The 13,714-nt window shown below is 44.5% G+C and overlaps 1 protein-coding gene across 1 annotated transcript; it reads left to right on the top strand.

The window, feature by feature from the left end:
- Positions 1–514: 514 nt before the first annotated feature.
- On the top strand, positions 515–10,308 carry SYF2 (SYF2 pre-mRNA splicing factor). The gene is made up of 7 exons (XM_055140663.1): positions 515–667; positions 863–973; positions 3,003–3,128; positions 5,235–5,352; positions 5,969–6,059; positions 7,088–7,186; positions 9,026–10,308. Exons 1-7 carry the CDS (start codon positions 641–643, stop codon positions 9,189–9,191), a joined length of 738 nt encoding a protein of 245 aa, XP_054996638.1. The 5' UTR covers positions 515–640; the 3' UTR covers positions 9,192–10,308.
- The last annotated feature ends 3,406 nt before the right edge of the window (positions 10,309–13,714 follow it).

The following is a 13,714-nucleotide window of genomic DNA, read 5'->3' on the forward strand; positions in this document are numbered from 1 at the left end:
TCCCATATGGTCCCCCAAGCACCGCCAGGAGTAACTCCTGAGTGCAAAGCCAGGAGTAACCCCTGAGCATCGCTGGGTGTGACGCAAAAAAAAAAAAAAAAAATGGTGAAACAGATTTCACCTGGTCCTGCTGGGATGCTTCTTTTTCGTGATGCAAGACAGTTTTTAATTGAGCATTTTACTTAAAAAAGATGTGAGGGGAGAGGGAGAGGGCGTCAGTATTCAAGAGAGAACAGGCTTCACCCGAGTTAAAAAAAAAAAAGCAAAGAGATATCGTCAAGAAAGATTGAAGAGTAAGTCTGGGATGACTGCTCTTTTAACTAAGCCGCCAACCTTTGAGAAAGTCCAGGCCAAATACTGAAGCATTATGTCGGCATTCTGGCTTACAGGAGACACTCGATGGAATGTCACCTTTGGAGACTTCACTAATGAATCCCAGTCGCTAACCCGCCGTCGGTAAACCACCTTTTGCGGCTGCGCAGAGCCCTGCCCAATTAAAAACAGTTTAATACTAAAGAGGGCAGGGATTGGTTCCAATTCCAGAGGCTGTCCGGAAGGGGCGGGTCTTACGGGTAGTTGCCAGTCCGGTAAACCTCGGAAGTGCTTAGGGTTGTTGACGGAAGTGGGAAGAAGGATCGTGATGGCGGCTGGGACTCTGTCTGAGGAGGTAAGTGCCCCCCGGCTCTTTGTGGGGATTTTTGTGGGGCTGGGCCCCATAGAGGGATGGGGTTAGAGGTGGAGACTCTGCCTGGGTTGCCGGGCCGGATGCGCCGACACTGCGGGCAGAGGCTCCGGGTCGGCCTAGGCCGTCACCGGGAAAAGCCGAGCCGACCCTACCCCAGCGCCGTCCCTCTCGCGGCAGGTGCGGCTGGACGCGGCGGAGGAGCAGCCGCCGCCCGCGACGGCCGAGGAACTGGCCGCCCAGAAGCGCGAGCAGAGGCTGCGCAAATTCCGGGAGCTGCACCTGAAGCGGGTGAGTAGCGCCGAGTCTCCGCCGAGATCTGCACCTGGCGAGGCCCGAGGGCGTCGTCGAGAATTCAGGTTAAATGAAATATTTCATGGGTTCCAGAGAGGGCCCCGCAGGCTGGGTACTTGTTTTGCATGTGGGAGGCCGAGACCGCAGGGTTCCCCAGATGCTTCAGGAGGGACCCCTCCAGGCATAGATCCAGGAGTCGCACCTGAGTCTCACCGGGTGTTGCCCCGAAACCAAACAATTAAAAAATACATAGGCTAGAGAGATAGTACAGCGAGTGGCGGCCCACCCGCGTCCCTTCCCCACCACTGAATATGGTCCCCCGAACATCATCAGAGGTGATCACGAGCACCTCCCCCTCCACTTAAATAGCCTATCATAACGTTTCCCTGCCCGCCAACAGTACCTAGGGGAGAGCAGTTTTGCTTCCTCGATTCTTTCTGGCAGGTTACTGGTACAGACTCATATTCTGGAATATTTTTCATGGTTTGCTTTCTCCTTTGTTGTCACAAACACAGCTTCTATTATGGTGCCTTCAAAGGGAGCACATTCCCAGAATTGAGAGTGTATGCGCATAGTATTTTTTGGGGGTTTTGTTTGTTTGTTTTTTGTTTTTGGGTCACACCCGGTGATGCTCAGGGGTTATTCCTGGCTGTGCACTCAGGATTACTCCTGGCAGTGCGTGGGGGACCATATGGAAGGCTGGGAATTGAACCCGGGTGGGCTGCGTGCGAGGCAAACGCCCTACCCGTTGTGCTGTCGCTCCAGCCCCGGGGATAGTATTTGAATCAAGGAACTCTTCTTGTCCAGAAAAAGTTTAGTGGGTAACTAGACATGCTCAAATATTTCTTGTATTTAGCATGTGATTGGAAATTAGTATTCTCAAGAGCCTGTGACCTAAGAGATATCCAGTTAAGTTGTCCCTAGATAACTTTTTTGGTTTACTTGTTTTGATTCATGTAGTTCATTTATTTATTAAAAAATGAGAAGTTTTAACATTTTTTTAAATTTTATTTTTGGGTTTTGGGTCACACCCAGCGATGTTCAGGGGTTACTCATAGCTCTGCACCCAGGAAATACTCCTGGCAGTTCTCGACAGGATCATATGGGATGCCAAGGATCAAACCTGGGTTGGCTGAATGCAAGGCGAATACCCTACCTGCGGTACTATCTCTCACCAGTTTTTAACTTTTATATATTATTTTGGTTTTGGGGCAACACCTGGCTATGATCAGGGCATACACCTGGCGGTGCTCAGTTGCTTATAAAGCGTGTCTCCTGCTGTGTTATATCTCTGGCCCCATCATGCACTTAATGCATTTGGGATTTTATGATTAAAACCAAAGAACCTTATATTTGTCATAATTTGAAGTATTAATGTTTGAAGGTTAGATTGGGATAGGTATTGGGGTGGAGTTGTGGGGGAGAATAGATACCAAAACCCAAGTGGCCAGAAAGGGCACAGGAGTCAAGGCGCTTGTTTCCTTCCAGGGACCACATGTATTCCCCTTAGCATCACCAGGTGTGGATCCTCTTCCCCCTGCCTCCACCCTCCTACGCCTCTCAAAGCCCTTAGCCCTGGATTAATACTCCCCACTCCTCCCGCCCGCCCCCAAGCAATTAGGAGTAAAGAGTATGTTTCTCAAATGTGATTTAATATTTCTTAGTGTCATATGAAATCTGCTTAAATATCACTATACTATCCCTTCCTCACTTTTCAAAATCTTCCTCTGATCCAACACTAAGGAACCTCTGCAAATTGACCACACAGCTAAACTGATGCGAAGTTGACCTTAGTTAGGCTTTTGGAATTGCCATCTAGTGCAGTGTCACACATTTTTCTCAGGTGTATAAGACATAAAGGTCTAATTCAGCTCTTCCCTGACTTAGAATCTTTTGATGGTGTTCTTTTTTTGCACAAAATGGTATTCTTTTCTTTATTTGACTTAACTGACCCTCAAGGAAGACACAGTCTCTTTGGATTAATTTTCGTGTTTCAGCTGACAAAGTTTTTGTATTATGGTTTTAGAATGAAGCTCGTAAATTAAACCACCAGGAAGTTGTGGAAGAAGATAAAAGACTTAAGTTACCTGCAAATTGGGAGGCCAAAAAAGCTCGTTTGGAATGGGAACTACAGGAAGAAGAAAAGAAAAAGGTTGGGAACTACTATATTCTCTTAACAAGTGGTTTAATCAGTCACTCTCTGTGTTGAACCAGTAGGACATGTTGATTTTTTTAAGGTGACTCTCGAGCAATAGCACTTCGGATGGGTTCTTTAACTTTTGTGCTATTCTCTCAGCTGTAAAATGGGGACTCTCATAATAGCTGAGTAATTATGAATTAAATGAATTAATGCATATGAAGCATTTAAAAATCTTTCAAAAATGTTATTTTAGGGGCCGCTGGGGTTGGACTATTCTGCGCCTGGGGGTGCTTGGGACCTGGGGATTGAATCAGGCCCAGCTTCATGCAGGTCATATACTATGTCTTTGACCCACATGTGAAACATAATCTGATACCCGATTAACATTGGATGAATACAGTTTTTAAATTACTGCACTTTTTTTTTTTTAAACTTTTTAGGTCACACCTGGCGATACCCAGGGCTGATTCCTGGCTCTGCACTCAGGAATCACTCCTGGCGGTGCTCAGGGGACCTTATGGGATGCCTGGGACCGAATGCGGGTCGACCACATGCAAGGCAAATGCTCTCTCTACTGTACTATCACTCTGGCCCCTAAATTGCTGCACTTCTTAATTTTTTCCTTTTTGGTCACATGCGGCGATGCTCAGGGATTACTCCTGGTTCTGCACTCAGGAATTACTTCTGTTGGTGCTTGGGGGACCATTTGGGATGCAGGGAATTAAACTCAGGTTGCCATGTGCAAGGAAGATGCCCTACCTGCTGTACTATCACTTCAGCGCCAAATTGTTACACTCTTAGTAATACCAGAGCATCTTCCCAAATTTCCTTCAAATATTACTCTTATTTTAGTGGGTGGCTCCCATGCAGTGCTCAGAGAACCCAGGGGCCTCTCCAGTGATACCCAGTCTGGTTTAGCAGGCCTGATCTATTGGTGCTCAGAGTTAGCAATGCAGTGCTGTAGCATCGATATTGGGGATTGAACTATGGGGATTAGCCATGCCAGGTATATGTGCAAACCCTTAAGCTCCAGTTCTCCATCCTCTTTTCTGTTTCCTTTGTGTGTGTGTGTTTGGGGGCGGGGGGGGGGGGCGGCGGGCAGACGCAGTGGTGTGCAGGGTCTACTCTTGGCTCAGTGCTCGGGGGACCATGCCGTACTAGGGATCCAAACTGGGGTCCTGCATGCTTAGGGTGTACTCTTGTTTGTTGAGCGCTCTCTAGCCTCCTCTTTAAATTTCTTGTGGGGCCATACCTGACAGTGATGTGTGTGGGTGTGGGGAGGCCCTGCAGTGCTGGGCAGAATACAGGGCCTCACACATACAAGGCATGTGCTCGGCTACTTGAGCAACATCTTCATCCCCTAAGTTTTTAAAATAGGTGTTGTTTGACAGTGTTGTTGAATCGTAAAATTCATCATCATCCCGTTGATCGTCAGTTTTCTCATTCGGTCTCAGTAACGCCTCCATTCATTCTAGCTCTGAGATTTAGAAGCCTCTCTTTACTCATCCTTCCGAATGGTGCCTCATTGGAGGCTCTTTCAGGATCAGGGGAATGAGACCTATCATTGTTACTGGTTTTGGCATATGAATACACCACGGGGAGCTTGCCAGGCTCTCCCATGTGGGCAGGAAACTCTCGGTAGCTTGCCAGGTCCTCTGAGAGGGAGAACTAGGCTATAAGATCTTGCTTCCGGTTGTTTGTTTTATAGTCTCTGGATGTTGGCCGTTGATGAGATTACACTGCACCAGGGTTTTTGGGTGTGACTGCCTAGCTACTGGAAAATGGGGGATCTGGGCGGAAGAGGCCCAGTCCCGATCTGAGCAGGCTTGGAGATCTCAGCCCCAGGTCCCGCACATCTAGAATCCTCTGCCAGTACCTTTATGCATGAGGCTTGTCCAAACATGTGGAGAGTGGCCTTGAGCATGACTGTGGCTGGGTTCTGGAAGTCTTCGGCTGCTGGGCTCTGCTCTGCTCTGCGCGGGGAGGGAAACTCAACCCCCCCCTCTCCAGGGGACCCGATGAAGACAGCCACGTGTGGGGGCAAGAGAATTGTAAAATTAAAACAGATAAAATAATTGTGTCATAATTGTAGTTATCAGCTCTACATCTTGCTTTTAGGAATGTGCAGCAAGAGGAGAAGACTACGAGAAAGTGAAATTGCTAGAAATCAGTGCAGAGGATGCAGAAAGATGGGAGAAGAAAAAGAAGAGGAAAAACCCTGATCTGGGATTTTCAGGTCAGGTTGATCTTTATTTTATTGGCCATGATTTTAGAATTAGCATTTCTTTCAGTGTTTCTCACTTTAAGAAAGTACAGTAATTTCATGTAACTTCTTTTATGGTCCTCTCAAGTGGTGCTCAAGGGGACCTGGGTGCCATTCCCAGATTTTTAGCCAGTGGGGCTGACAGTTCAGTGTGAGGGTCTAAGGATGTGGTGCTGTCTGAATGCTGTGACACCAGCAATTCCGGTGCCACCCTCGTAGTACTTGGGGGCTTCCGGGGTCACAGGCATGCTGAGGGGAACATGTGGTATCAGGGATCATACTAGGGTTGACTATATGTAAGGTGTGTGCTTAACCCCTGAATCATCTCTCTGGCCCCCACGTAATGTTTTTGTTAGAGACTTAAAACCGAAGAAAAATCCACATGTGTCTTAGAGGGCAGAAGTAAAAAGACTGCTCCAGTGCGCTGGATTCTTTTATGCTTTGTGGCAGTATTAAAGGTTGTATTATCAGCATCTTCACAATATAGAGGTTATAATTAGTGTTTTGTGCTCGTGTTACTAACTTAGACCTTTTTCAGAACAATAGTTAGCAAGGACATGTCATCTGATTCTCTTTCTCTCTCCTTTAGACTATGCTGCTGCCCAGTTACGCCAGTATCATCGGTTGACCAGGCAGATCAAACCTGACATGGAAGCATATGAGAGACTGAGAGAAAAACAGTAAGTTGTCAAGATTGATGCAAACCTTTTTTTCATATTGGGGTGATAACATGTATTTATGTGTCTATATACACATACATACATACTTACATAAAAATAGGCACACTTAGGCATTGTCTACATCTGTTAATGAATGGTCTGATTCTTGACAATATGATACATTGCTCCCTCCACACAGGTAAACTAGACATCTGGCTTTTTTTCTAGCTGAGCTTTCTAAGATAGTTAACAAAAACTATCAGTAATTTAGTTATTTTAGGAAGCAGAATGTATTGAAATGGGTGAACATTTTTTTTTTTTTTTTGGTGGAGGGTTGTTGTTGGTGGTGTTGGGCCGCACCTAATGATGCTCAGGATTTACTCCTGGCTTTGCATTCAGGAATCACTTCTGGCAGTGCTTAGGGGATCATATGGGATTCCAGGAATAAAACTCAGGTCAGCCGTATGCAAGGCAAACACCCTACCAGTTGTACTATCTCTCAGCCCCTCGATTTTTGTTTTTAGATTTTTTTAGCAAAGGACCACTTACTAGTTTTAGTCTTTATAGGCCCAAGTAGTCTTTGCTACTACTCAGCTTTGCTATTGAGATGTGAAAGCAGCCATGGAGGATATGCAAACAAATAAATACAGATGTGTCCCAATACAGCGCCTTGCAAAAAAGATTTTTCTGACCCCTTGTTTTTGTTTTTCTGAATGAACATAGAAGTTCAAGTTGTTTTGTTTTATGTTTTGACCACACTCAGCAGTGCTCAGGCGACCATATGCATTGTTTGTAAGGCAGTCTCCCTAACTGATGTACTATCTGTCTGGCTTCAGAAGTTCAAATCCTTTAACCTCTGGCCTTTGGTTCTATTTCTAGAATGAAGATGACAGGTGATTTCTAGGGCCCTTCCAATTCTGTATTTTTTTTAAAGATAGGATTTTGCAGTAAAATTATGTATGCACTTATTATAAATGGTAGTTGAGTTCAAAGTTTGAGAGTGTAGCCTATTTATAGTGTATTCTAAGTCTATTTTGCTGTCTTTGCAGTGGAGAGGAGTTTTTCCCAACATCTAATAGTCTTCTTCATGGAACACATGTGCCTTCCTCAGAAGAAATCGACAGGATGGTCATAGATCTGGAGAAACAGTATGTACTTAGTATAGTAGCTTGAAATTTTTTGTTTGTTTTTGGGTTCACCTGGCAGTGTTGAGGACTTATTCCTGCTCTACACTCAGGCTTCACTCCTGGATGGTTCAAGGGACTGTAGGGGGTGCCTGGTATTGAACTGGGGCAGCCACATGCAAGCAAGTACCTTATTTGCTATACTATCTCTCTGGCATGGAAATTTTAAATGCTTACTGATAAAATTAATGTGCTTAGAACAAATTGAAAAGACAAAATTATACTTCTCATTTCTGGCTCAGCATTTATAGTGAGCTTATTTATTTTTTTGGGAAACAAGATGTTTTATTGAGATTTATTTAGAAAGATGTGAGGGTACCGAGAGGGAGAAGTACATTTTTGAGAGTAAACACAGGCTTCTCCAGAGTGGAAGTAGGCAAGCAAAGAAATATTGAGACAAGCAAGTGAGATACTTGTTTAAGGGAGAACATGGACATGAAGATTAAACCTGTTTTTTTATTTATTTGGGGAACCACACCTGGTGGTGCTCAGGGTTTACTCCTGACTGTGCTTAAGGATCACTCCCAGGCGGCTTGGTATTGAACCTGGGTCAGCCGCATGCAAGGCTAGTGCCCTACCACTATATTACTGCTCCTGCCCCCTTTAGAGTGGTTTTGGTGCTAGCAAGTGTTGATTACATTGAAATGTTATAAGTGAAGCTGGGAAAGTTATATGCTAATTGATTAGGAGAAGAATTTTCTACTAAATATACCGCTATTGCATTTTTGATTGTTTACTTTTTTTGTCTTTGGGCTACATCTTGCAGTGCTCAAGGCTACTCTTGGTGTATTGCTTGGGTGTTCTTGGTGGCACCATGCAGTATACCCTGGAATACTACTCACATGTAAAGCATGCCCAGTAGCCCTTTAAACTGTCTTCCCAACCTTCTCTTATCTCACCTTTTATTCTGTCCCCACAACCAGCTGTGCTTAGGTACTACTTCTAGTTCTGTGCCCATGGATCACTCTTGGTGGGGTCAGGTGACCCTTTTTGGTGCTGGGGATTGAACCCAGTTCAGCCATGTGCAAGGCAAGCACCTTACCTGCTACACTCTTGCTTTGGCCTTCTTATTATTTAAAAGTTAAAAAAAGACACTTTTATTCCTTTTGGGCCACACCAGGAGATGCTTAGGGCTTACTCCTGTCTCTGGTCTCAGGGATCACTCCTGGGAAAAGTTCAGGGGACAGGGCTGGAGCAATAGCACAGCGGGTAGGGCGTTTGCCTTGCACGCGGCCGACCCGGGTTCGATTCCCAGCATCCCATACGTTCCCCTGAGCACCGCCAGGAGTAATTCCTGAGTGCATGAGCCAGGAGTGACCCCTGTGCATTGCTGGGTGTGACCCAAAAAGAAAAAAAAAATTCAGGGGACAATATGGGCTGCCAGGATTAAACCCAGGTCATCTGCATGCAAGGCAAATGCCCTTGCTGATGTACTGTCACTTCAGCCCTATTTTTAATATATGTACATTGTTTTTTAGTTTACATATTTGTTGCATTGCCTGGGGTTGCTATCAGTGATGAGGGTATTGTGCTGGAGATTGAACTCCGGGCCTCATATAAGCAAGGCCTACTACCCTGTACTGCTGAGCCATATCTGCAGTGCCTACAAGCATTCTGAAGTTGTTTTTGTTCATTGAATTTCATGATTTGTATCTAGGGTTGTGTAACTTTAACTTGATGAATTTTTTCCTTACTCCAATTTTACTTTCCAAAGTATGCTGATTTTGTTGCTGTTTCTGTGGCTGTGTTTTGTTAAGTTGAAAAAAATGTTAGATTTTGTAAATTATTTTATTCTTCCCCCAGAATTGAAAAACGAGACAAATACAGCCGGAGACGTCCTTACAATGATGATGCAGATATTGACTACATCAATGAGAGGAATGCCAAATTCAACAAGAAGGCAGAAAGATTCTATGGGAAATATACAGCCGAAATTAAACAAAACTTGGAAAGAGGAACAGCTGTTTAATCCCTTTGGCTACTATTTTCAGAAGCTTGAGAATGGGGTAAAAGTTTCTACTAGTGGATTCAAAGTTATCCTGGCTCCCAGTCCACATTTAGAAATAAATGTTTTTTTCTTAATCATATGCTACAAGTATATTTCCACTTGGCTGGATATGTTTCTTAATAGTGTACTTGTTTTGTAAAGAACAACTTTGTATAAACTCTAATTATATTATTTTTCTATGTATTTTAAATGTGTATGCCTTTAATCCTTGAAACATTTTGGGCTCAAAATTGCTGGCAGTGTATGTAATTACAGTCATTATCACTTTGTTAGGAATCTCAAGCTAGGTTCACCATTGTGAAGCTGTAGGTTCCCAGCTCTGAAGTGAAGGAAGGTGGATGAGACTGGGAGGGCTGATGCAGGTGCCTCTCGAAGCTGCTTCTGACCAGATTCAGGAAGTAGCAGTGATTCTGCTGTGACACTGCCCATTATCAGTTCCTCTTTTAAGAAACGAATATCCTATGGAATAGACTCCCGACTAAACAAATGTTTAAATGCATTTGTATGTACACAACATATTTTTTATTACGGGAATATTTAAACATTCAAAAAAAAGATGAAATAATACAATGAATTCCATGTATCCATTACCCAACTTCAGTCATACTTAATATTCAGGTTTTTGCGTGTTTTTTTTGGTGTTTCTTCCTCTCATGGGGACCTCAGGCTATGGAACTGTCAGGGTACATCAGCATATGCATTGCACCCGGCATTGAGCTCAGGACCTTCTGCTTGCCCTGGGCATTTTCTAAGTCACTAACAGCTGTGTATAATAGCTGGGCTACTGTGATCACTTCAGTGTGTGCTGACCCTGGGGTTTGAACTCAGGATCTTGACCTGCCAGGCAAATCCAGATGTGTGCTTTCATACACTGAGCCATCTTCCTGGTCCCTCATGTTGAATTTTGTTTCATCTTTCTTTCTGTACACTTTTCTTTTTCTCCATGATTCCCTTGTTTTGCAGAAAATACTAAATGTATAGTTTCATCATCTGTGTATCTGAAAAGAAAAAAAAAGGATCACTGTATTATTGTGTCAGTCGCAATTTTAATAAAATTCCAGAGAGAAATTTTGTTACAGTTTTCCTATATGTTGATTAAAAACGCTAAATGCCTTATTAGGAATTAGTGTCTATGAAAGTCCATCTATATGAATCTTTTGATGACTTTGTGTTTTAATTAAGATTTTAATTCTTGTTTAAAATTTGGAGGTTTGGGTCACACATGGCTGTGCTCAGAGGCTACTCCCCTTTCAGTGCTGGGGGACCGACCATGCTGTGCTGGGCCTCCTGCATGCAAAGCATGCACTTAGTCCATTGAACTCTCTCTCTGGTCCCGAACTCCTAATTCTTAATTACGTGTTCACTGCATAACAGTTCCAAGGATGGTTGCTTAATATTTCAGTGGGAATTAGTTGGTGCTCACCACTGTTGCAAGTGGTCTTTTGTTTACAGATACTGACAAAGAATGTGCACTGCAGAAGACAAATGTACATCCTTTATGATTCTGGTGATTATGTTCCACCTCTGTTTATCTTTTAAAGTGCGTCGATGAATGGAATATTATACAGTAAAAAGTTATAAACCTATTTGAGGATGGAAAAGACAGTGACCATTATGCAGTGAAGTTCATATGATTGCATCAACTTAGAGTGTTTTAGAGACCTGGGCTGTGGTGCATGGAGAGACCGCAGCAGGCTTTTGTCTGAGATATTGCTGAGATAGTCTTGGGAAGACTCTGTTGGTGAGAGGTCACCATCCTAGACAGGACCACACATGAAGTCTGGAAGCGTGCAGAGGGCCTCTAGGTATGAGGCAGACTGCCAATCAGAAAATGACCTGAAGCTTTCACCTGAAAGTCTTAGAGGGATTGGTACCTGGCACTCCAGCACAACCAGGAGTGTTTTCCCATCAGCTGAAAGGGATACCTATGAGATTTACTTTTTCCTCAGCAGAGAATGATTAGCCCTAAACACCACCTGGGTCTTGCCTACTAAATCTTAAGAGGTAGGCCTGAAAGAATAAAACTTCCAAATAATTTAACTGCATCTCAGAACAAAGATCAAGAGTCACTAGAAAACATATCTCCAGGAATGTCCTCACAGTCTCCAGCATCCAATTAGAGATACAGGAAAGTTGGACTCTAATAAAAATAAATCTACACTCACCAAGAACTAATCTGGATGTTTAAATTACAAGACAAAGCAGTTATTAAAATGATACCCCACATGATAAAAATGTTAGGAAGAAATGAGTATTTCACTGAGGAACCAGAGTGATAGTATGGCAGGTAAAGTGTGTTTGCCTTGCACACGGCCAACCCATATGGTCCCATTGAGCAGGAGTAATTCCTGAGTGTTGAGCCAGGAGTAGCCCCTGAGCACCCAAAAACAACAGGTCACTGAATCACTGTCATCCCCTTGTTCGTTGATATGCTCGAGTGAGTGTCAGTAACGTCTCCATCCGTCCCTGTCACGTACTAGTGTAGCCCAATGGCATATTTGGGGCTCTTTCAAGGTCGGGGGAATGAGGACCATCGTTGTTACTGTTTTTGGCATATTGAATATGCCATGGGTAGCTTGCCAGGCTCTGCCATGCGGGCGAGATACTCTTGGTAGCTTGCAGGGCTCTCCAGGAGGGATGGAGGCTTTTGGGGCGGCCTCTAATCGCCTTTACAGGTATTCCCAGTCTACAGAATGTAAGCTTTTGGTCTACTGGCATGTTGTAATGATCTGCACATTCACAAACAATGCACCTGCCTGCATCTCTGGGCAGCACCTGGGACACCTGCGGCCTCAGGTTTATCTCCTTGAGGTTGATGGAGTGCGCCCGGAGGTTGTTGAGCAGCCCGCAGAGCAGGACCCTATCGAGGAGGGTCTGTGCCAGGTCGAACACCTGCGCTGAGTCCCAGGTCACCCGGTGGTTGGCTGACCACGCCACAGTGGATGACTCACTGCACACACTGGCACCATGGCTCTAACTGATGGCACTGTGACTGGGCCAGGGCAGACGGCAACGCTGTGGCCGTCACGGTGGTTTTCCTGTGTCCCGCCGATGCCATTTTGTTTGAATCTTGCAAAACAGCCAGCGATGTCCATCAGGAATCGCGTAGAGTTCCATGCCTGGTGTGCTGAACTGTGCGTTGTCTAAGGCGAGATGGTGAGTGCCATCTTGCCCCAAAACAACAGAAAAAGATAAAAATTCACATTGAACTTAAAAAAATTAAACTATTTACTTCTGGTTTATAATACTGTGTGAATTTTGAAAGTGCATTTTCACGTTTTGTATGTATAGAAGACTTACTGAACACACAACCAAAGTTCTAGTGCCCTTCCTATAATTTGATTGATTGCCTTCCCTTCCACCCAATTCCACTCTTCTTTTGGTGAACAAATAGCCTTCTTTCCTTCCCTCCTTCCTTCCTCCCTCCCTCCCTCCCTCCCTCCCTCCCTCCCTCCCTCCCTTCCTTCCTTCCTTCCTTCCTTCCTTCCTTCCTTCCTTCCTTCCTTCCTTCCTTCCTTCCTTCCTTCCTTCCTTCCTTCCTTCCTTCCTTCCTTCCTTCCTTCCTTCCTTCCTTCCTGATAGTGCTCAGGCTTTACTCCTGACTGTGCTCAGGGGACCTGTGGTACCAGGAATTGAACCCAGGTCACTTGCTTGTAAAGCAAGAGCCCTACCCATTGTATTATTTCTCCAACCCCAGGAGAGACTCCTCCCCTCCTCTTTTTTTCCCTTCTTCCCTTTCCCTTTCCTCCCCACTTCTCCCCTCCACTCTCTCTCACCCTTTCCCTTCCTCTCCCCTCTCCCCTCCCCTCTCCTCTGTGAAAAGAATGTGCATTTCTGTGCTTTTTAAGTCCCTTTTCTGGGGAACCCAGAATTCAGGTACCAATGACTGGATCTCCTCTCCCAACACTCATCTTCTTGGGGGTCTCTGCAGAAGTAATAATTTATGTAGAATTCACTTTTCATTCTCCTGGGCTACTTACCTGGTTGAAATAGAGTCAAAATCTAGTTTCTGATCAGTGATACTTGCAGAACTTTTTTTTTTATCACAGGTTCATTTATATTGTTTCCTTTAAACAATATAATATGAGGCTCCATTTTATGGTGTGTGTGTGTGTGTGTGTGTGTGTGTGTGTGTGTGTGTTCATTCAGTTGGAAATGGTCCCTGGATGAGAGATGTAAAGAATACCCCAAATTTCAGAAATAAACTCCTTTGATATACCACCCCAGTGTACTCTAGAAACCTTATTTTGATGATGGGGTTCTGGACTTTGAGCTGGAGATATAACAGGATGACACTTAGGAACTGTATACCAGGGATGACACTTAGGAACTGTATATAAGTTTTTGTTAGCGAGAGCAAGGTTGTAGCTGATTGGAGTTTCCACATGGCCACCCCAGTATCCTCCTTCAGGAGCGGGTGGCGATTTCTCAGGATTGTTGTGGCAGTGTGCCACAGACTTCAGCAACACATTGTCTCCTGGCAA

Source organism: Sorex araneus, chromosome 5 (assembly GCF_027595985.1).
Source record: "Sorex araneus isolate mSorAra2 chromosome 5, mSorAra2.pri, whole genome shotgun sequence".
NCBI classification, from domain to species: domain Eukaryota; kingdom Metazoa; phylum Chordata; class Mammalia; order Eulipotyphla; family Soricidae; genus Sorex; species Sorex araneus.

What these genes read in the sequence shown, in the direction of transcription:
- SYF2 (XM_055140663.1), top strand. Translation starts at nt 641, where the DNA reads ATGGCGGCTGGGACTCTGTCTGAGGAG. An exon ending in GAGAGACTGAGAGAAAAACA is followed by an intron (nt 6,060 to 7,087) that starts GTAAGTTGTCAA and finishes CTGTCTTTGCAG; the next exon opens with TGGAGAGGAGTTTTTCCCAA. An exon ending in GTCATAGATCTGGAGAAACA is followed by an intron (nt 7,187 to 9,025) that starts GTATGTACTTAG and finishes TTCTTCCCCCAG; the next exon opens with AATTGAAAAACGAGACAAAT.